At 45.6% G+C, this 21,161-nt stretch overlaps 1 protein-coding gene across 1 annotated transcript in view; it reads right to left on the reverse strand.

Moving 5' to 3' along the window:
* Nucleotides 1-4,322: 4,322 nt before the first annotated feature.
* Nucleotides 4,323-21,161, reverse strand: part of LOC147737050 (uncharacterized) — a 274,478-nt gene continuing 257,639 nt past the window's right edge. Inside the window, exons 7-10 of the mRNA XM_086922674.1 lie at nucleotides 14,798-14,891; nucleotides 7,565-7,825; nucleotides 5,298-5,424; nucleotides 4,323-4,449 (exon numbers count right to left, since the gene is read on the reverse strand). Coding sequence (XP_086778800.1) covers nucleotides 4,323-4,449; nucleotides 5,298-5,424; nucleotides 7,565-7,825; nucleotides 14,798-14,891 — 609 coding nt within the window. The remainder of the gene's footprint in view (nucleotides 4,450-5,297; nucleotides 5,425-7,564; nucleotides 7,826-14,797; nucleotides 14,892-21,161) is intronic.

Here is a 21,161-nt window from a genome sequence, read left to right on the forward strand (position 1 = left end):
TGACACAAAGTATATTACACAGAGGCCGGGTCATGAGATCACGATAAAGGATGATGATATGTACTATGAGCCAGAGTATATTACACAAAGGGTGGGTCATGAGCTCAAGATAAAGGATGATGATATGTACTATGACCCAAAGCATATTACACAAAGGGCGGGTCATGAGCTCAAGATAAAGGATGATGATATGTACTATGACCCAAAGTATATTACACAAAGGGTGGGTCATGAGCTCAAGATAAAGGATGAGGATATGTACGATGACCCAGAGTATATTACACAAAGGGGGGGTCATGAGATTAAGATAAAGGGTGATGATATGTACTATGAGCCAGAGTATATTACACAAAGGGCGGGTCATGAGATTAAGATAAAGGATAATGATATGTACTATGACACAAAGTATATTACACAAAGGGCGGGTCATGAGATTAAGATAAAGGATGATGATATGTACTATGACCCAAAGTATATTACACAAAGGGCGGGTCATGAGCTCAAGATAAAGGATGATGATATGTACTATGACACAAAGTATATTACACAAAGGGCGGGTCATGAGCTCAAGATAAAAGGATGATGATATGTACTATGAGCCAGAGTATATTACACAAAGGGCGGGTCATGAGATTAAGATAAAGGATGATGATATGTACTATGACACAAAGTATATTACACAAAGGGCGGGTCATGAGATTAAGATAAAGGATGATGATATGTACTATGACACAAAGTATATTACACAAAGGGCGGGTCATGAGCTCAAGATAAAGGATGATGATATGTACTATGACCCAAAGTATATTACACAAAGGGCGGGTCATGAGATTAAGATAAAGGGTGATGATATGTACTATGAGCCAGAGTATATTACACAAAGGGCGGGTCTTGAGCTCAGGATAAAGGATGATGATATGTACTATGAACCAAAGTATATTACACAAAGGGCGGGTCATGAGCTCAAGATAAAGGATGATGATATGTACTATGACCCAAAGTATATTACACAAAGGGCGGGTCATGAGCTCAAGATAAAGGGTGATGATATGTACTATGACCCAAAGTATATTACACAAAGGGCGGTTCATGAGATCAAGATAAAGGATGATGATATGTACTATGACCCAAAGTATATTACACAAAGGGCGGGTCATGAGATCAAGATAAAGGATGATGATATGTACTATGAGCCAGAGTATATTACACAAAGGGCGGGTCATGACCTCAAGATAAAGGATGATGATATGTACTATGACCGAAAGTATATTACACAAAGGGCGGGTCATGAGCTCAAGATAAAGTATGATGATATGTACTATGACCCAAAGCATATTACACAAAGGGCGGGTCATGAGCTCAAGATAAAGGATGATGATATGTACTATGACCCAAAGCATATTACACAAAGGGCGGGTCATGAGCTCAAGATAAAGTATGATGATATGTACTATGACACAAAGTATATTACACAAAGGGCGGGTCATGAGCTCAAGATAAAGGATGATATGTACTATGACACAAAGTATATTACACAAAGGGCGGGTCATGAGATCAAGATAAAGGATGATGATATGTACTATGACACAAAGTATATTACACAAAGGGTGGGTCATGAGCTCAAGATAAAGGATGATGATATGTACTATGACCCAAAGCATATTACACAAAGGGTGGGTCATGAGCTCAAGATAAAGGATGATGATATGTACTATGACCCAAAGTATATTACACAAAGGGTGGGTCATGAGCTCAAGATAAAGGATGATGATATGTACTATGACCCAAAGTATATTACACAAAGGGTGGGTCATGAGCTCAAGATAAAGGATGATGATATGTACTATGACCCAAAGTATTTTACATTAAGGGCGGGTCATGAGCTCAAGATAAAGGATGATGATATGTACTATGAGCCAGAGTATATTACACAAAGGGCGGGTCATGAGATCAAGATAAAGGATGATGATATGTACTATGACCCAAAGTATATTACACAAAGGGCGGGTCATGAGCTCAAGATAAAGGATGAGGATATGTACGATGACCCAGAGTATATTACACAAAGGGGGGGTCATGAGATTAAGATAAAGGGTGATGATATGTACTATGAGCCAGAGTATATTACACAAAGGGCGGGTCATGAGATTAAGATAAAGGATGATGATATGTACTATGACACAAAGTATATTACACAAAGGGCGGGTCATGAGATTAAGATAAAGGATGATGATATGTACTATGACCCAAAGTATATTACACAAAGGGCGGGTCATGAGCTCAAGATAAAGGATGATGATATGTACTATGACACAAAGTATATTACACAAAGGGCGGGTCATGAGCTCAAGATAAAAGGATGATGATATGTACTATGAGCCAGAGTATATTACACAAAGGGCGGGTCATGAGATTAAGATAAAGGATGATGATATGTACTATGACACAAAGTATATTACACAAAGGGCGGGTCATGAGATTAAGATAAAGGATGATGATATGTACTATGACACAAAGTATATTACACAAAGGGCGGGTCATGAGCTCAAGATAAAGGATGATGATATGTACTATGACCCAAAGTATATTACACAAAGGGCGGGTCATGAGATTAAGATAAAGGGTGATGATATGTACTATGAGCCAGAGTATATTACACAAAGGGCGGGTCTTGAGCTCAGGATAAAGGATGATGATATGTACTATGAACCAAAGTATATTACACAAAGGGCGGGTCATGAGCTCAAGATAAAGGATGATGATATGTACTATGACCCAAAGTATATTACACAAAGGGCGGGTCATGAGCTCAAGATAAAGGGTGATGATATGTACTATGACCCAAAGTATATTACACAAAGGGCGGTTCATGAGATCAAGATAAAGGATGATGATATGTACTATGACCCGAAGTATATTATACAAAGGGCGGGTCATGAGCTCAAGATAAAGGATGATGATATGTACTATGACACAAAGTATATTACACAAAGGGTGGGTCATGAGCTCAAGATAAAGGATGATGATATGTACTATGACACAAAGTATATTACACAAAGGGCGGGTCATGAGCTCAAGATAAAGGATGATATGTACTATGACACAAAGTATATTACACAAAGGGCGGGTCATGAGATCAAGATAAAGGATGATGATATGTACTATGACACAAAGTATATTACACAAAGGGTGGGTCATGAGCTCAAGATAAAGGATGATGATATGTACTATGACCCAAAGCATATTACACAAAGGGTGGGTCATGAGCTCAAGATAAAGGATGATGATATGTACTATGACCCAAAGTATATTACACAAAGGGTGGGTCATGAGCTCAAGATAAAGGATGATGATATGTACTATGACCCAAAGTATATTACACAGAGGCCGGGTCATGAGCTCAAGATAAAGGATGATGATATGTACTATGACCCAAAGTATTTTACATTAAGGGCGGGTCATGAGCTCAAGATAAAGGATGATGATATGTACTATGAGCCAGAGTATATTACACAAAGGGCGGGTCATGAGATCAAGATAAAGGATGATGATATGTACTATGACCCAAAGTATATTACACAAAGGGCGGGTCATGAGATCAAGATAAAGGATGACGATATGTACTATGAGCCAGAGTATATTACACAAAGGGTGGGTCATGAGCTCAAGATAAAGGATGATGATATGTACTATGACCCAAAGCATATTACACAAAGGGCGGGTCATGAGCTCAAGATAAAGGATGATGATATGTACTATGACCCAAAGTATATAACACAAAGGGCGGGTCATGAGCTCAAGATAAAGGATGATGATTTGTATTATAACACAAAGTATATTACACAAAGGGCGGGTGTGGAAGAGAAGGACGAATGGAAAAGGGGAGGATGTAGGCAAACAGAAGAGGGAATATGCTCCACTAAGAGCAGTGCACCGAACAAAGTACTGAAGTCTTTTGGTATTTTTCTTAGTTTCAATTATAAAATTACAAGTAAGATTGTTTCAAAAGGCAGCCCACTGTAATAAAGGATTGAAACTATGAAAAATACCAAAAGACTTGAGAATACTTTGTTCGGTGCAGTGCTCTTGGTGGAGTATGTTACAGGAATCTGGAAACAGTGGCACCTAAGGGTGACCGGTGCTGAGAAGTGTTCATGGACCATAATTCATATATGATCGGAATTGGAGTGTGAGGTGCTTTAGCAAGAGTCTGTTGCCCGTTGTTTGAGACGAGGGAATATGGATAGGCCCAAAAGGGAAAAATATGCTTACCAACGGTAATGCTTGCTCCCATGGCCCGTCTTTTTCAAGGTCCATCACATTTAGGACGTGATGGAATGATCAGACTGCTTTCCCAATGCTGGTACAGTGGTTACAGTGGAAAGGGTATTTCCACTGCCCCAGGCCACTTCCCTTCCCCACATGAAATGGACTTCATAAACAGGCCACCTACTCAAAAGTACAAGTACATGTTGGTTATTGTGTGTATGTTCAGCAAATGGACTGAGGCATACCCATTAAGCATGGGCGAATTTTGCGAATTCGCGATCCGCAAAATTCGCGAATTTGTGCGAATTTTTGTTTTTTTGCGTGTTCGTGGGGTTTTTGCGTGTTCGCGGGGATTTTTGCGTCTTCGCGAGCCGCTTGCATAGCGAAGTTACCCATGCAGTCGTTTATGGGAGAGGGAGAGAAAGGTAGATAGATAGATAGATAGATAGAGAGAGAAAGAGAGGGAAAGAGAGAGGGAGAGAGAGAACGAGAGAAAGAAAGAGAGGCCGGATCTCTGAAGGGCCAGATTCCTGAGCTGCCCCTCAGGTACTGTAAAGGTCTCTTTTAGTTTAACCGCTCCTGACAACTCAAAATGGGTGTATTTGCCATCCTCTCCCTTCTTCGTGTTTTTTATATCTGTAAGTGCTTCCTGATGAGGTTTAATTCCTTGGACAGGTGCCTCGTTGCCTACTTGTAACTATTCTCTGACCCTGCTTCAAGGGTGAGAGTAGGGTCAGAGAATAGTTGCAAGTAGGCAACGAGGCGCCAGGAAGCAATTAGCAGCAGGTGTCCAAGTTGAAGTTAATTTGTTTGTAACCCTTTTGTAAAAGGTTACAAAGAAATTAGGTTCAACTTTTGCACCTGCTGCTGTAACCCTTGCTTGGCTGAAAATTCGTCCCCGCTGATTCGCGGATGTTACCGCAATTTCGCGAGATTCGCGGATCGCGAAATCGCGGAAAATCCGCAAATTTGCCCGCGAAACGGATTTTACGCCCACCCTTAATACCCATCCAAGAACTGTGACGTACAAGCTGTTGCTAAAGGCCTCCTGAAAGAGTTCATTCTGCGATTTAAAGTACATATGCTTTTTGGGTTCTGACAAAGGGCCGGCGTTCATCTCATGTGATTGAGGGGTTGTGCAACCAGCAGCATGCGCTGTTAAGAGAAAGAACGGAGTGTTGGTAAAATAAGATAGGGAAGATTTGTGCATCCACTGAACTGACTTGGATTGATGCACTACCACTTGCTCGGTTGTCCATGTGAAGCACCTCAGACAGAGTGACAAAGCTCAGCCCACATGAAATAGTGTTTGGATGGCCAAAGAACATTTAAGGCCACATGCCTATGTTGTGAGTATGCTTTCTCATGCCCGCCTTGCGCCGCATCTCCCATGCTAATATGGCACAGAGTATGTTTCACCAATCATTTTTAATGTGCCCGGGTATTGTTTTATAGCATTTCTTCAGTACAATGTGCCCAGATATCGATGTGCATACATAAAAACTGTAAATTCATCATGTTTTAAAAAAGGTGCTTGACAAAAGTATCCAGGACATGGTACAAAGCATCAACTGTGCAAATAACGTGTATTCAAATGCTGAATAGACATGTGCCTCATGAATATGCAATAGCAGGATACACGTGTAGCATTGGACTTCTGAACACTCGGTAGAAAATGCAGACAGCTGGAAGTTGACTATTGTAACACCTTTGCTGAAAAAGGCTGCTTTGGACCCTCTCTGTTTGGCTAATTATAGGCCAATTTCGCTACTACCATTTGCGATAAAAATTCTCTAGAGATGGGTCACAAGAGCCTTATCCAACTTCCTGGAAACAAATCTATGTCTGGATGCTGCACAATTTGGCTTCAGGCCAGCGCACGGCACCGAGACGGCCTTGGTCACCGTGTTGGATGATCTGCGAACGCGAGTCGACAAGGGCAAGTCTGCATTCTTGGTGCTACTTGACATGTCGGCCGCGTTTGACACGGTGGACCATGAAGTACTACTTGACCGTCTTCGGAGTGCGGGAGTGAGCGGTCTGGCCCTAGACTGGCTCACTTCCTATTTGGATAACCGACAACAAGCCGTGGCATTACCACCTTTTCGATCAGCCACGAGGCATGTGAAACAGGGAGTCCCTCAAGGATCGGCAATTAGTCCGATCCTATTTAATATACATCTCCGTCCCTTGATAGCACTGATAAAGTCATTCGGCATATCTGTTGTCAACTATGCCGATGACACTCAGTTGATTTTTTCATTTGAGGGTTCAGAGTCCATTTCAAGGGATGCCTTTCACCGTTGTATGGCAGCCACAGCAGCATGGTTGCGAGCCAATGCGCTGCAATTCAATGGGTCAAAAACAGAGGTACTCCACTGCTCCTTGGACCGAACTCCCCGTACACTACCGGCCGATTTTTGGCCAGTGTCCATCCCGGGCTTGGTGGAGGCGGCAGAGTCAGCTCGCAACCTGGGAGTTCTATTCGAACCCAATTTGCAGCTTGATGCCTCCGTAAATAAAACGGCAGCAACGTGTATGGGGTTGCTCCGTGCTCTACGGAAAATCTTGCCACTTCTCCCACAGGGCTCCAGAGCTGAGGTAGTGCGTAGTTCCATTCTCAGTAGGATCGACTACTGCAACGCACTACTTCTGGGTGCCCCGAAGATTCTGGTTCTAAAGCTCCAAAGGATACAGAATATGGCCGCTAAACTGGCCTTGTCTCGACCGCGGTCCGCCTCGTCATCGGCAGCTTTGGCCGATTTGCATTGGCTCCCAGTCCAGCAGAGAATTGCGTTTAAAGCTCTCTGCCTTGTTTTTAGGGCCCTGCATGGACTGGGACCAACACCTCTTCAGACTCTTTTCTCCTGGTATCAGGCAGCCAGACCTCTAAGATCATCTTCGGCGTTCCTGGTAAAAGTCCCTAAAATCAATAGAATGAGAATGGGAGGTCGCGCCTTCAGTTTTACGGCTGCCACGCTGTGGAATACTCTTCCCCTGGCTTTGAGGAGTTGCCCTGATTTGCTTACTTTTAAAAAGGACCTTAAAACTCACTTGTTCCCCAGAGTAATGTAGCTTTTTGATAGATGCATGGTCAGGTCTCAGCGCCAGGATACCCTTTGGGTGACAGCTGCGCTTAATAAGCAATAAATACATACATACATGAGCTGCCTACACGCGTCACCCGTCAATCAGCAGACGCGTGTATGCAAACAACCTGGAACCGTGAATGAGAGGGTATTTAAACTGCTCCCATTCACACTCGAGTGCTTGGCCTCGCTGCTCTGACACTTACCTGGCTCCAGCTCCTCTCTCCGGACCGGCCTGCTTCTCCGCTGAGTTCCTCCTCTGGACTCCCTGGCTCCAGCTCCTCTCTCCGGACCGGCCTCCTTCTCCACTGAGTTCCTCCTCTGGACTTCCTGGCTCCAGGTCCTCTCTCCGGACCAGCCTCCTTCCCCGCTGAGTTCCTCCTCTGGATTCCCTGGCTCCTGGGACTCGTCGGGCGTCTCCGGTTGGGTTTCCTCTTCCTCCAGTTCCTCTGCAGCTACGGCAAATCCTGAAAAAGACGGGCAGTGCAAAATTAAACTAGGTATTCAAAAGACAAGAAAGTCACACGTGAGTCTAAATAATCTTTTAATGAAAAGTAAGCATTCCTTCACCATCATAAGGAGTAAAGAACTCTTAACCAGTGACTTATTAGAATTTGCGACGGATCAAGTTCATTTGCATTACGGATAGAATTACAGTATTTCTTGGTGTTGATGGACATTTGAACTCAAAGACAGAAAACTTTATTTTTTACAACTAGGCAGCAGATTTTGTCGAAGCTTATGAGAATTAAGAATTCAATGTTTTATTTTAAGGAGTAAGCTAAGATTATAAATCTTTAACAAAATAATGTAACTGGCGCATTACTGTCAAAGTAATATTTTGTCTTGTTATTTGGTGACAATTAATGCTGTTTACTTAAAGCAAGAAGACTCGCTATCTTGAACCTAGGCACTTCAACAGAGGAACCCAGGTATTACTACTAGTAAAGTATTGTGTATAATAATGAATGAACCAGTAATTGAGTGGTAATGAATGTATTGTTATTTGCAAATTGCTGATCTGGTATCTAGGGTCTAAAGCATTCAGTAGTCGCGTGCACAGCCTAAGAAGTAATTAGGTAAGATTTGAATGTTAGTTATTGTCAGGACAAATACTAGTGACAAGAGATAAGAGGTTTATACATATTCTGTTGTTTTTATATATTCTGATATTAGGAATCTAGTGGAAGGTTCAAAAGTCCTTGAAAGTCCTGAGATATACCAGAATCCGATATCCAGTATTCGGTAAACCTGTTGAACCCCTGCCCATAACGAAGACCTCTGGATTCTTCGTCTTTTCTTGTCTCTCTTGTCATCCCAACCCCTTTCCCCCCCGGAGACTTTCAGAGTGATGACAAGTTATATATCTTGGTTGTCACGCTGCCAGTTTTTAGAGGGACTGGGCACTTGTCGTCATCAAGGTGAAACAATCTGGAGCGCAGGTGGGTGCCTTGGAACAGTCTATTGCCCCTCTGTCTATACCTAATGATCTGCTTCTTCAATACTGCAAAAGACTAAGTTCGTCAGGTGCTGTGGGCCGCCCTTCCTGAAGCAGAGACACCAGCAGCCCATGGCCTCCAGCCGGGGCATTGGGTTTGGATAAAAGCCCACACCAGACGGCACTGTCTCCAACATCGGGTGAAGGGGCCATATCCGGTCCTTTGACAACAGCAACAGCAGTCAAGTGTGAGGGCCTGGCTTCCTGGATCAATGGCTCTCATACCAATAAAGCAGTGACTCCACTGCCATCACAGGAGCCTCCAGTGCCTTCCCCTACATCACATCAAGTACAACATCATTACAACACGTGTCCCATGAAAGGCACCAAGTGAGAAAGGTATCCTAGCTCATCCTGAAGGGTTGCGCGTGCTGCACACACCAGAGAAAGGAAGAGTGCAAGCGGGCCCCAACGATACATCAACAAAAGACATCTGGAACATCAACGCCCCAACCCCTCAGTCTACAAGCTGTGACAACGAGACATCTTTACCTTCCTCATGACTTTGTTTTCTTCCTATTGCTAATTGCTAAGTAATAGAAGTGCTAGTAACCTCTCGAATTACTCGAAGACAGACACCAACGGTTACTTTTCTGTTTACAGGTATCATCACTGAGGCTCTGCATTATTCCTCAGCAGACTTTTGAAAAGAGTGAAAGTGCAACAGAAGATAAGACATTCTTCCAACTAGTCACACTAGCCACAAGTACCAACGGCTGGAACAATGCCTCACAACTTTCAGAACAATAAGAGAATATGGCCATGAGTGCTACTAGCAATATTATGCCCCATTGCTGCCGTTATAATGACTACGCTCTTTAGAGTGTATTGTGCTCACATTGCTATTCCAGGCACTGGCCCTGAGATACTGCTTAAATCAATCAATCAGGTGTTTGTTGAGGGTGACGATTCACCCGTGAGGGTCTCAAGGTGCTGGGGGGAGGGGGGTTCAGGTTCAAGCCCATCAAGGAGGGGGTCTGTCGAAGAGGCAGGTTTTGAGGTTTCTCGCGAAGATAGGGAGCGATAATGTCTGCCTGGGGTGGAGCGGAAGGGCGCTCCAGGCTCTGTCCGCGAGGAAGGAGAAGAATCGGCCTCCCGATCTGGTCTTTCTGGTGCGGGGGACGACGGCGTTGGAGAGCTGGGCTGATCGTAGGGTCCTTTGGGGTGCGTGGAATTTGAGTCTGCTGTTCAGGTATGCTGGTCTGGTTTTGTGGCGGGCCTTGTGTGCGTGGGTGAGAATCTTGAAGGTGATTCTAGCCTCGATGGGGAGCCAGTGGAGTGTGCGCAGGTGCTGGGAGATGTGGTGGTGTCTTGGCAGGTTGAGGACCAGTCTGACACAGAGATATTGTACCAAAATGAATAAATAGCCATTGATAAAGATGGGGCAGGGTGACAGTTGGCAGCGCAAGAAAGAAATAAGAAAGCAAGTTCGGAAAATTACGCAGAGAACAAATATGTCCAAAAGGTAAATTTCTGATATATGAATTTAATGTGATGCATTGTTAGGTCTGCACATATCCCCCAACATCTATTGGTGAGCAAGACGGAGAAAAATTGAAATTTTAAAGAGTATGAATATGCCTGAATATGCCATCATCATGGTTTATCAAAAGGGCAGGAATGTGGAAGCTAACTCTAGATAGCAATGGTGGCATCCATTTTGTATTTTTTGACATTCTGATAATTCAATGATGGGAATTATATACATATATAATAATTGCTTGATATCATGTGGCAGCCTTAAATAAGAGTTAGAACTTTGCTTTTAGTAAGCTGCCTGTAATGCAACACATTGCAAGGCTTGCACAAAGAGTACATTTCCATGTTATTACATTTCTGCCTGCTTGTATTAGCAACAGGCCCTGTAGGCCTCAAAAGTGTATTCAGCCACATCAGCTAATGGAGACCATTGTGACTGCATTTGGGCGTAAATGTAATAGTTAACTGTCTGGCTTTAGATACAGGGGACTTGTCATGTGCATATAGGATGATTTCCGACGTATTCTTGTATAACAATATACTGTAAGTTTTCGAGCATAAAATGTTTCTTCGCCTCATGCCGGGACATGAGGGCCTAGACATGCCCTGTTACGCAGACAAATTATAATGAAATGTTGTGGGCTGTGTCTATGAAGGCTGGTGTTTTACTTCTGCTATTCGAGCACTTAGCACCCATCTGAGGCTACTGTGCACGTTAAATAAATTCTGTTTATTTTACTCAGGTGGTTGTGACGGAGTTATGATTTTGAGTTCTACAGATCTTTTCAGTTTCCACAAATCCTATTGGACCTCTTGGCGGCATTTCACATGGTATTACACCTCATCCCCATTGGATACCTTCATAAGATCGGCATTCAAGGGCCAGCCTATGATAGATCTGCTCCTTCCTGACAAAAAGAACTCAGACAGTCAACCTGACATCATAGGCCGTAGAAATTTCATCTACGGAGCACCTCAAGGTTCATTTCTCAGTCGGACCCTCATCAAAACGTACATAACCCAACTGGCCAACGTCATCCATACCCAATACATCACCATCCTCTTCTACACCGACGACATGCAACTAATACTGCCCTCTCTGAATAAAACCCACAACACAAGGAACACGTTTATCGCCAGAATGACCTGGATGAAATCCAACTGTCTCAAACTCAACACTGACAAGACAGGTGTGTTGATCTTTGGAAACAACACCCGAGACTCCACCTGATGGCCAGCCACCCTAGGACCTACTCCCACCCCCAGCTTGCACACCAGTAACCTAGGGATCATCATCGACAAAAGCCTGGACATGTCCGCCCAGGTCAATGCAGTCACTGCTTTCACACCCTGAAAATGCTGAAGAAAATCTTCAAATGACTCCCTAGCAACACCAATCGGGCCTTCTCAGGCATTGCCCCAAGAATCTGGAATTCCCTACCATCTGAAATCAGAGTTAACTCTTCACCTGCATCTTTCAAAAGATATGTGAAAGTGCTACAGATGAACACATTCTTGCTCTAGCTCCCTTGATATTGTAATTGCGATGGTTATTATTGTTTATTATTGCCTGCCTTACCTCTGTCTCAGCGGGCGGCTCCTCCATTGGAGGGAAGGAGCGGCACCGCACTTAAATAATCTGGATACTCTCAGGGAGGGCTGTCAGGTGCAGGAGCTAGAGGAAGAGCTGACCAGAACAGCTGAAGACGCTCCCTCTAGGTACTCTCAGACAGGGGAGGTCAGGTACATGGGTCTGAGAGGCCTTTCTTGGGGTCCTGTGATCAGTCAGTGGTGATGTGGAAGTATTACTGGCAGGCACAGTGTACACCAGGGACACCAATGCTACATCACTTCAACTGAATAACCAAGTTGCTTCCTTTGAGTAAATGACGTTTGAAGTAGTAAGGCCAAGCTGTCAAGGCATGAGCTGGAACAGGTTAGAAATCAGACACAGCACAACATAGTTTAACATGTCCAACCAGAGCTACAATGTTAAATAGGAATTGGACTTTCACCTAGAGATACAAAAGGAGCAGCTAAAATATACAGAAGATGCTGATACCCTGTTAGGGAGAGATACAAAGCCAAAAACATTTATTATGTTTAGCTGCACGAGTTGAGATCTCAAATAACATTTTGTTATTAACCTGTAACCTACACTGTGAACATCAGCTAAACATGTATAGCCATTCTGTAATTTCTTGCTCCTACGAGCTGTTTGCTCACATCCCCTTTCCTTTGCTCATAACAAGAAACACGAGTCTGTGCTCAAGGTCTTCAATCACACATGCTGTTTTTCCAGCTACAAATAGCCTTGTGCGCGTCTATAAGTAAACCAGACAATTAGTAAATTGCTTATGATTATGTACTCAGCTCTCCTCCTGCAGTATCCAACACGTGCCATCTGATAACAGATGAATGTGACTAACGGTATGCTCTTACAAATGTTCCATGCTTACATGTAACTTTGCAAAGGTCTCTTGCCCTTTGTACCTGTAGATAGATGTATAAATATTTGTGTGACCTGTGTCAGGCAGAGAACACGGAATGAAGCCATGCTGTCGCGCTCTCTCCACTCGAGTGTGTTTCCACTCGTGTGTTTACAATAAATGCTGTTGTAATTCCTCGCTCTATGGTAGAGTCTTATCTGTTTTAGAGTTCCTGTATCAGATGGAGGTGGTAACCTAACAATGAAAATATTTTATGTCTAAAAGAGTCCCATGTCCAATGTTAAGCTCGGGAACAGGGCTTGGGTGTTCGCAGAAGTCTTTAGGACTCAGCAGCTCATCCGACGTTTGCAAACAAAACTAGTCAATTGGAAAGGGGATCCAAATATAAGCTGGACGACTCATGGAGTCGGAGTCCCAGCTACTGCGTTTCAAGTTATAAACATTCAAGTGATCCGAGTGGGTTTTATGGCACAAAGCGTCTGTGTCCAGTCAGAAAGTCGTTGATGGCTCCTTTGATGCCTGACAGCGACCCACAAAAGAACACCTGCCAGGTGTGAATGTTTTGACTCTGTACAATTTTCGGTCACATCCACGTAGAATACACAGGCACGGTTTGCTTTGTCAGTTTGTAAGTTTACAAACTCCAATTTGAAGCTTTCACCACAAGGAGAAGGTTAGATTTCTCTTCAGCAGAATGCCGGGGTAGCTCTCCTACTAAGGCGGGAAAGGAAATGGATCACCCACCAAACATGGTGGTGTGTACAAGGGTTTCTCTAAGGGAAACTGGGGAAATGACAATACACATTGGGAAAAAGTCCTATTCATTCAGTGTCCAAGTATTTTCTGGTGCTCAGGAGAAGGAAGAACCATCTTCCTCGGCTGGAGAGGTCTAGTAATCAACAACAACAATTCTCCAGGGACACAGAGATAGAATTGAGGTTGTGGTTTTAATAGTTCTTATATTTTTCTTCTAGTTATAAGTCACAGCAATTGTTCATCGGGTGGTTAGGTATTAAATATGAATATATTGTAGCATGTGTGCCTATCCAGAATCTATTTGCTATGTTTCACCTGTATCACTCAGGAACAGAGTCTGAGTTCTTAACACCTTCGCCGCAGGGCTAATTCCCCCGCGGTGTGGGGGGAGGGGGGCCGTGCGCCGCGGTGCTTGTGGCGAGCTCGGCTCGTCGCGCTGCGCTCATGACGAGCTGAGCTCGTCATAACCACACCCGTTTAATGGAACGCCCAGCACAGCAAGGGAATTATCCCCGCGTGGGCATTCCCCAGCGGTTATGACGAGCTCAGCTTGTCATAAGCCCAGCGCCACTGTACCTCATGACGAGCTGAGCTAGTCATGAGCACCGAAAGAGTTAACGCATCCATATCTAGATTTCACCCACATCTAATCTAATACGTAAACTCCACTGGCTGCCAATCAGAAGCCGTACTAAGTTCAAGGCCCTGTGTATCGCCTATAAAGCAGTAAAATACACAGGACCCGAATTTCCAAAAAAAACACTACGTCTTTACAAGCCAACCAGACCCCTACGCTCTTCAGCAGCTAACCTGATAAACGTCCCCAGAACAAAATAAAAATCATCTTGGGGCACCAGAATATTCACAGCCGCCACAGCTCGACTCTGGAACACACTCCCCCATCACATTAAGACAGCCCCTTCTCTCCTTGCATTTCTCAAACAACTCAAAACATGGTTGTTTAACCAATAACACGCCAGCGCCTACTCTGCCTCTTCATCAACCGTTCGTAGCGCCAAGACACCTTCGGGTATTTGCGCGCTTAACAAATTGCACAAATAATTAAATAAACAAATATAACAGCACTTCGATAATTAGGACACTTTATATTAAGGGACCTATCATAATACAAAAGACACTGTTTGTCGAATTTCTCAACTATGAAACGTGGTGACCCAACCTACATCTCGCCACATACTAACCAGCGTAAGCACGCCATTCATTGCCTAAAATTCACGTGGCATGTCTAGGCTCACCTGACCCAGGTTTTTGGATATTCTTTTGAACACAAATACTCCTCCTTAATTGGACTATGACTTTATTGTAGATTTTAAGTCCTGATGAAGGTTGCTGTAACAAGAACAGCCTAAGACGTAACACGTGTTGACAAAAGGGTGCATATAACTTGAAGAAAAATAAAAGATATATTGAAACCAAGACCTCAATTCTATCTCCGTGTGCCTGGAGAATTTTTGTTGTTGACTACTAAATATATTCAGAATGAACAGAGATAAAACACAATTTATCGTCGTTGGTGGAATGGTATTAGCTGGGAAGTTGGAGCATTGGTTCACAACGGTTGTAGCTGAAAGGATTAAGGTTTTTATTATGTCTTTGTACGTTAAAGTCAGGTGAATTACCAAAAACCAGCAGTCCCAAAGTAAAATGCAGAAGAAAGATGAGAAAAAGCTTCTCTTGACTTTGGCACCATAGAGATATAGGTCTGTTTAACACAAAGACTGGAAATCGAAATGAATCTAGATCTGGGATTATCATCGACTCAAGCACTTTCATCCTCTGTGGAGACATGGACTTTCACCTCGAGGACCGTAATGACTCCAACTCAAATGCCCTCCTCAAAAGCCCTGGGAACATCAACCTTACTCAGTACATCACCAGACCCACCCACACCGCGGACACTTCCTGGACCCTATCACCTTTACAGTAGCAACATCACGGTCTACAAACCAACGCCTATCACATGAACTTACCACGCCCTCGTGAGCTTCAAGATCACCATCCTGGTCCACAGGAGACCCACCACCTCAGGAAGTCATGCCGCTTCTGGAAGAACATCTCAGAGAAGGACTGGGCTTCTGCCCCCTACACACACGGACCCAAGCATACCAGCAGCCTAACGGAAGACATCAAGAACTTCAATGAATAAATCACCACCTGCACCGACACCCTGGACCCCTCAAGCACAGAAGCAACCTAACAGAAGACATCAAGAACTTCAATGAATGGATCATGAGCAGCACCAACCCCCTGGACCACCTCAAGCACAGCAGCAACCTAACGGAAGTCATCAAGAACTTCAATGAATGGATCACCACCTGCAGCAACACCCTGGCCCCCTCAAGCATACCAGCAACCTAACGGAAGACATCAAGAACTTCAATAAATGGATCACCACCTGCAGCAACACCCTGGCCCCCTCACGTACACCAGCAACCTTACGAAAGATATCAAGAACTTCAATGAATGGATCACCCCCTGCACCGACACCCTGGACCCCCTCAAGCATTCAAAACAAATTGGAGCCCCAGGGGAAAGGAAACACAGGCAGGTCGCCCCCCACTCAAAATATTTATAACTGCAACAGACCTGCCTATCTCTGATGTGAGGACTCAAGTCCACCAATATCTTTTTCAGGCTGATATCTTCTTTAGGACATCGCAAGCGGTGACATAATTAAAATGTCCGCTACAGGTCACAATCTTTTAATCTAAAAGCTGCAGCATTTAGGTAACTGAAACACCCTGGTGTCAAAATGCGACAGTTTACACATTAGTAGGGGTACAGGTAAAGAAGGAACACTTAAAGAAAATAGACATAAAAATGTGAGAGTTGGCAGTGCCTCACGGGAGTGACACCAAGGGAGGGAATCACAGACTGGTACTCGCCTGTGTCCTCACGTTCTCATCATCAGCTACTACCAACTTGGAGTGAAGAAAAGATGAGTGCAGAAAGAAAAATAATAACCCATACAGGTGCTATATGTTAGTGACCCACTAAAGTTACCAAAACCTGACCTCGGGATTTGGTAAACCTGCTAATTAGAAAGGAGCTTGGCTACACTGGCTAAATCAATTTTATTCCTGCTCTATTAAAACCTATTAAAACCAACATGTTTCATTGACATATTTACTTTAACGGCAACTTCATCAGGGTAAGGGTCAGCGAGTATTCTGCACCTTGGTTCTCCGTTTATTGTACCTGTAGTTACACATAAATGCCCCATGGTTAAAAAATGCTTGTTTTGGAACTGCTTCCACCAACAACACAGACACATCAACAGTGTCTTGGTGAATGGTTGATTCCTGCTATACATCCATTCATTTAATATTTACCAGCTGTGGTGGCTGCCACTCGTTTGTCTACCGGCGCCCCCTAGAAGAAACTATCGCCGGTGCCCATTAAACTGTTACCGGTCCCGTATGCTGCTTTTAGGCAGTCTGCGAAAAAAAACGACACATGGTACTTTTGTTAGTTTCTAGTCGTTTTAAAATGTCTATTGAGCTCTGCGAGTTTGGGATAGACCCCACACCCACAGCCTCACTCGTGAGAAGCATCTTTAAAAACAAAGATTAAATATCAGCGGACTGCTGACTGCCAATTGGTTATGTCCCGTAATTGCGAGCGCGGGTCTGGTGAAGCCGTTACAGTCAGTACCTCCCTTGCCTCCCACTCTCTACTAATAGGATTCTCCTTACCGGCTTGGTCCAGGTGTGTGGCCTCCGCTCGCGCCCGTGCTGGCGCTAGAAACACCGTGGAGGTCCAATCAACACGGCGTTTCACGTCCCGCCCACTTCCTGACACTACATCGTAAAGTGGGCGTGACAGACGCCAGTTTGGGGGCCATCTTGGAATGGGGTGGAAGTCTCAATGTGGTACTGATTCCCAGAGTGTTTTGAGGGTTTTTATGGCTAAACGCGCCCCATGAGTCTGTATGTATTCAAAAGATTAAGGTGGCTCAAAATACATACGCCCTTGGCATAATGCTTTTGCCGGCACGGCGCGAACCTGCAGCGTCAATCTAACTTGCCGGTCGGTCTATGAATGCACCGCAGTGACATCCATCTCAAATATACATTTATAGCATATAGTATTTCAAACTGCTCAGTATGACCATGCTGCTTCTAACCTCTCATGACAGTTTGTACTCTGAGCCACAGAGGAGTGTAGTGGATATAAAGCTGATGCCCATCTTAGAACGGTGTTTGTGACCCCCCTGAGTTACTATGGTTTCAGTTCGTCTGAAAAACAACCCGTATTATAAAGCCAAGGTAACTCAGTTTAAGGTTCAAGTTCAAGTTTAAAATTTGTATAGCGCACTACTCACCCAGAGGGTCTCAAGGCGCTTGAGGGAGGGGGGGTACATTACTTATCGAATATCCAAGTTTTTAGTTGTTTTCTGAAGGAGAGGTGGTTCTGTGTAAGGCGGAGGTGGGTGGGAAGAGAATTCCAGGTCTTGGCCGCTAAGTAGGAGAAGGATCTTCACCCCATGGTGGATCGTTGGATGCGTGGAATTGCGGCGAGGGCTTGATTGGACGACCGTAGTTGGCGGGTGGGGGTGTAAAAGGACAGGCACGTGTTGAGGCATTCGGGTCCTAGGTCGTAGAGGGCTTTGTGTGCGTGGGTGAGGAGACGGAACGTTATTCTCTTGTTGGCGGGGAGCCAGTGGAGGTCTTTCAGGTGACCGGAAATGTGAGCATGGCGGGGGATGTCTAGGATGAGTCTGGCTGAGGCGTTTTGGATGCGTTGGAGTTTTTTCTGTAGTTTGGCTGTGGTTCCGGCGTAAAGGGTGTTTCCGTAGTCTAGTCGGCTTGTGACCAGTGCATGGGTGACCGTCTTTCTTGTTTCGGTGGGGATCCAGCGGAAGATTTTTTTGAGCATACGTAAGATGTTGAAGCATGATGATGAGACGGCGTTGACTTGCCTGGTCATCGAGAGGGAGGAGTCCAGGATGAAGCCCAGGCTCCTGGGCCGGTGGCCACCATGAGTCGTCCCAGGCGGAGGGGGATGATCCTAAGATGAGGACTTCCGTTTTATCTGAGTTCAGTTTTAAACGGCTGTTCTTCATCCACTCGGCTACTTCTTTCATCCCTTCGTGTAGGTTGGTTTTGGCGGTGTTTGGGTCTTTGGTGAGGGAGAGGATCAGCTGGGTGTCGTCTGCGTAGGAGATGATGTTGAGGTTGTGTTGGCGCGCAATGGATGCGAGGGAACTCATGTATACGTTGAAGAGGATGGGACTGAGTGATGATCCTTGCGGTACGCCGCAGATGACTTCGGTGGCCTCTGATCTGAAAGGGGGGAGGCGGACTCTCTGGGTTCTTCCGGCGAGGAACGAGATGATCCAGTCTAGTGCTATTCCTTGTATTCCGACGTTGCTGAGGCGTTGTATAAGGGTGCTATGACAGACTGTGTCGAAAGCTGCGGAGAGGTCAAGTAGGATGAGGGCAGCTGTTTCTCCGTTGTCCAGTAGAGTTCGAATGTCGTCTGTTGCTGCGATGAGGGCGGTCTCGGTGCTGTGTTTGGCTCGGAAGCTGGACTGTGAAGGGTCGAGGGATTTGTTGGATTCGAGGAAGGCGGTGAGCTGACTGTTGACGGCTTTCTCAATGACTTTGGCAGGGAATGGGAGGAGCGAAATGGGGCTGTAGTTCTTAAGTTCAGTGGGGTCTGCTGTGAGTTTCTTCAGGAGGGCGCTGAGTTCGGCATGTTTCCAGCTTTCCGGGAAGGTAGCGGAGCTGAGGGAGCAGTTGATGACGTCTCTGAGATGGGGTGCGATAATGGAGTCTGCTTTGTTGAAAATGTGGTGGGGACATGGGTCGGTTAGCGATCCTGAGTGGATGGAGTTCATCAGGCGGATGGTGTCTTCAGTGGTGATTGGGTTCCAGGCGCAAAGGTTGTTGGAGGGGGGTTTAAGTTCGGAGGTGGGTGGGGTGGAGTGGTCTCCGAAGCTGTTATGTATGTCAGCGATTTTGTTGTGGAAGAACGAGGCTTGAGAGTCGCAGAGGTCTTGGGAGGGAGTGATGGTGTTTGTGCCGGCGGTGGGGTTGGTAAACTCTTTGACGATGTTGAATAGTTCCTTGCTGTTGTGGGCGTTGTTGTCGAGTCGATCCTTGAATGCTGATATCTTGGTGGATCGGATCAGCTGGTGGTGTTTGCGGGTGGCGTTCTTGAAGGTGGCCAGGTTGTCAGTGGTTGGGTTTTTTCGCCAGGCTTTCTCCAGGGTGTGACAGATCTTCTTGGATTTCTTAAGGTCATCATTGAACAAGGCTTTTTTGTTACCTTGCTTGATTTGATGGCTTTTCAGGGGTGCTAATTCGTCAGCGCTGTGGGTGATCCATTGAGTGAGGTTGGTGGCTGCTTGGTTTGGGTCTGATGATTTGGCAGGAGGGTTTTGGTGGAGCGCTGTGAAGAGCTGGTCGGTGGTAATTTTGTTCCAATTTCTGCGGGGAATTGGTTGTGGGTGGTTGTGGGTCGTAGTCTTTTTGTAGTTGAAGTGAACGCAGCTGTGGTCCGTCCAATGGAGAGCTGTGGTGTGATTGAAGGAGATGTGCTTGCTGGAGGTGAAGATTGGGTCGAGCATGTGTCGGGCATAGTGGGTGGGGGTGTCAACAAGTTGTTTGAGTCCGAGATTGGCGAGGTTGTCCAGAAGGGTGGTGGTGTTGCTGTCGTTGTTCTTTTCCAGGTGGAAGTTGAGGTTTCCCAGTAGAATGTAGTCCTCGGAGGGGAGGGCGTGTGGGCTGATGAAGTCAGTGATGTCTTCGCTGAATTGTGTGCGGGGTCCTGGTGGCCTGTAGGTGAGGGTGCCTCTGAGTGTGGTCTTGGGGTCGGTGTGGATCTGGAAGTGAAGGTGTTCGGCGGCTGCGAGGTTATCGTCGGAACTGGTCGTGATGCGGATGGTGTTCTTATGGACGATGGCGATGCCACCTCGTGTTTGGTTGATGCGGTCCTTTCGGATGATCTTGTAGCCGTCCGGGATGGCTATGGCGATGTCGGGTGCTGATGAGGTGTTCTTCCAGGTTTCTGTAAGAAAGGCGACGTCCGGTGATGTGGTGTCGAGTAGGTTCCAAAGTTCAATGGCGTGTCTGTGGACCGAGCGGGTGTTGAGCAGGATGCACTTCAGGTGGTTAGTGTCGGAGCGCTGTTTGGAGTTTGTGGATTTGGTATGGGTCCTGATGCAGGCGAACTTGCAGGAGTGGCAGGTGAAGGGTCCATGGGTGTGTCCTGGGGCGGCTTGGTAGCAGTTTGGGAGTCGGCCGGGGTTAAGTGCAGAGAGGGTTGCGGCGTCGTATGTTAAGCGGGTGGAGTGGATTTTGCGGAGACCAGGGGGTCTGGCGCTGGGCGCGGTCCAGGCGCGGACGGGCGTAGACGGGCTTACCTTTGGCACGCCTTCGGCGCGCAAAGGGCGCGTCTGCTGCGCGTGGACGCTGCGCTTATGTTGCTCTGACATAAGTGGATAGTGGAGGGGGCGGAGCGAGGGAGGAGCAGCTGGGAGGCGGGAGCGGGGTGGAGATACGGGCCAGGAGGCACAACAACAACAAAATGGCAGCAAAAAACAAAAGCGAAACAGGACGAGATTGGGGCATAGTGAGGAGTATAGCTATGGGC

This window comes from Lissotriton vulgaris, chromosome 1_1 (assembly GCF_964263255.1).
Source record: "Lissotriton vulgaris chromosome 1_1, aLisVul1.2, whole genome shotgun sequence".
Classification (NCBI taxonomy): Eukaryota; Metazoa; Chordata; class Amphibia; order Caudata; family Salamandridae; genus Lissotriton; species Lissotriton vulgaris.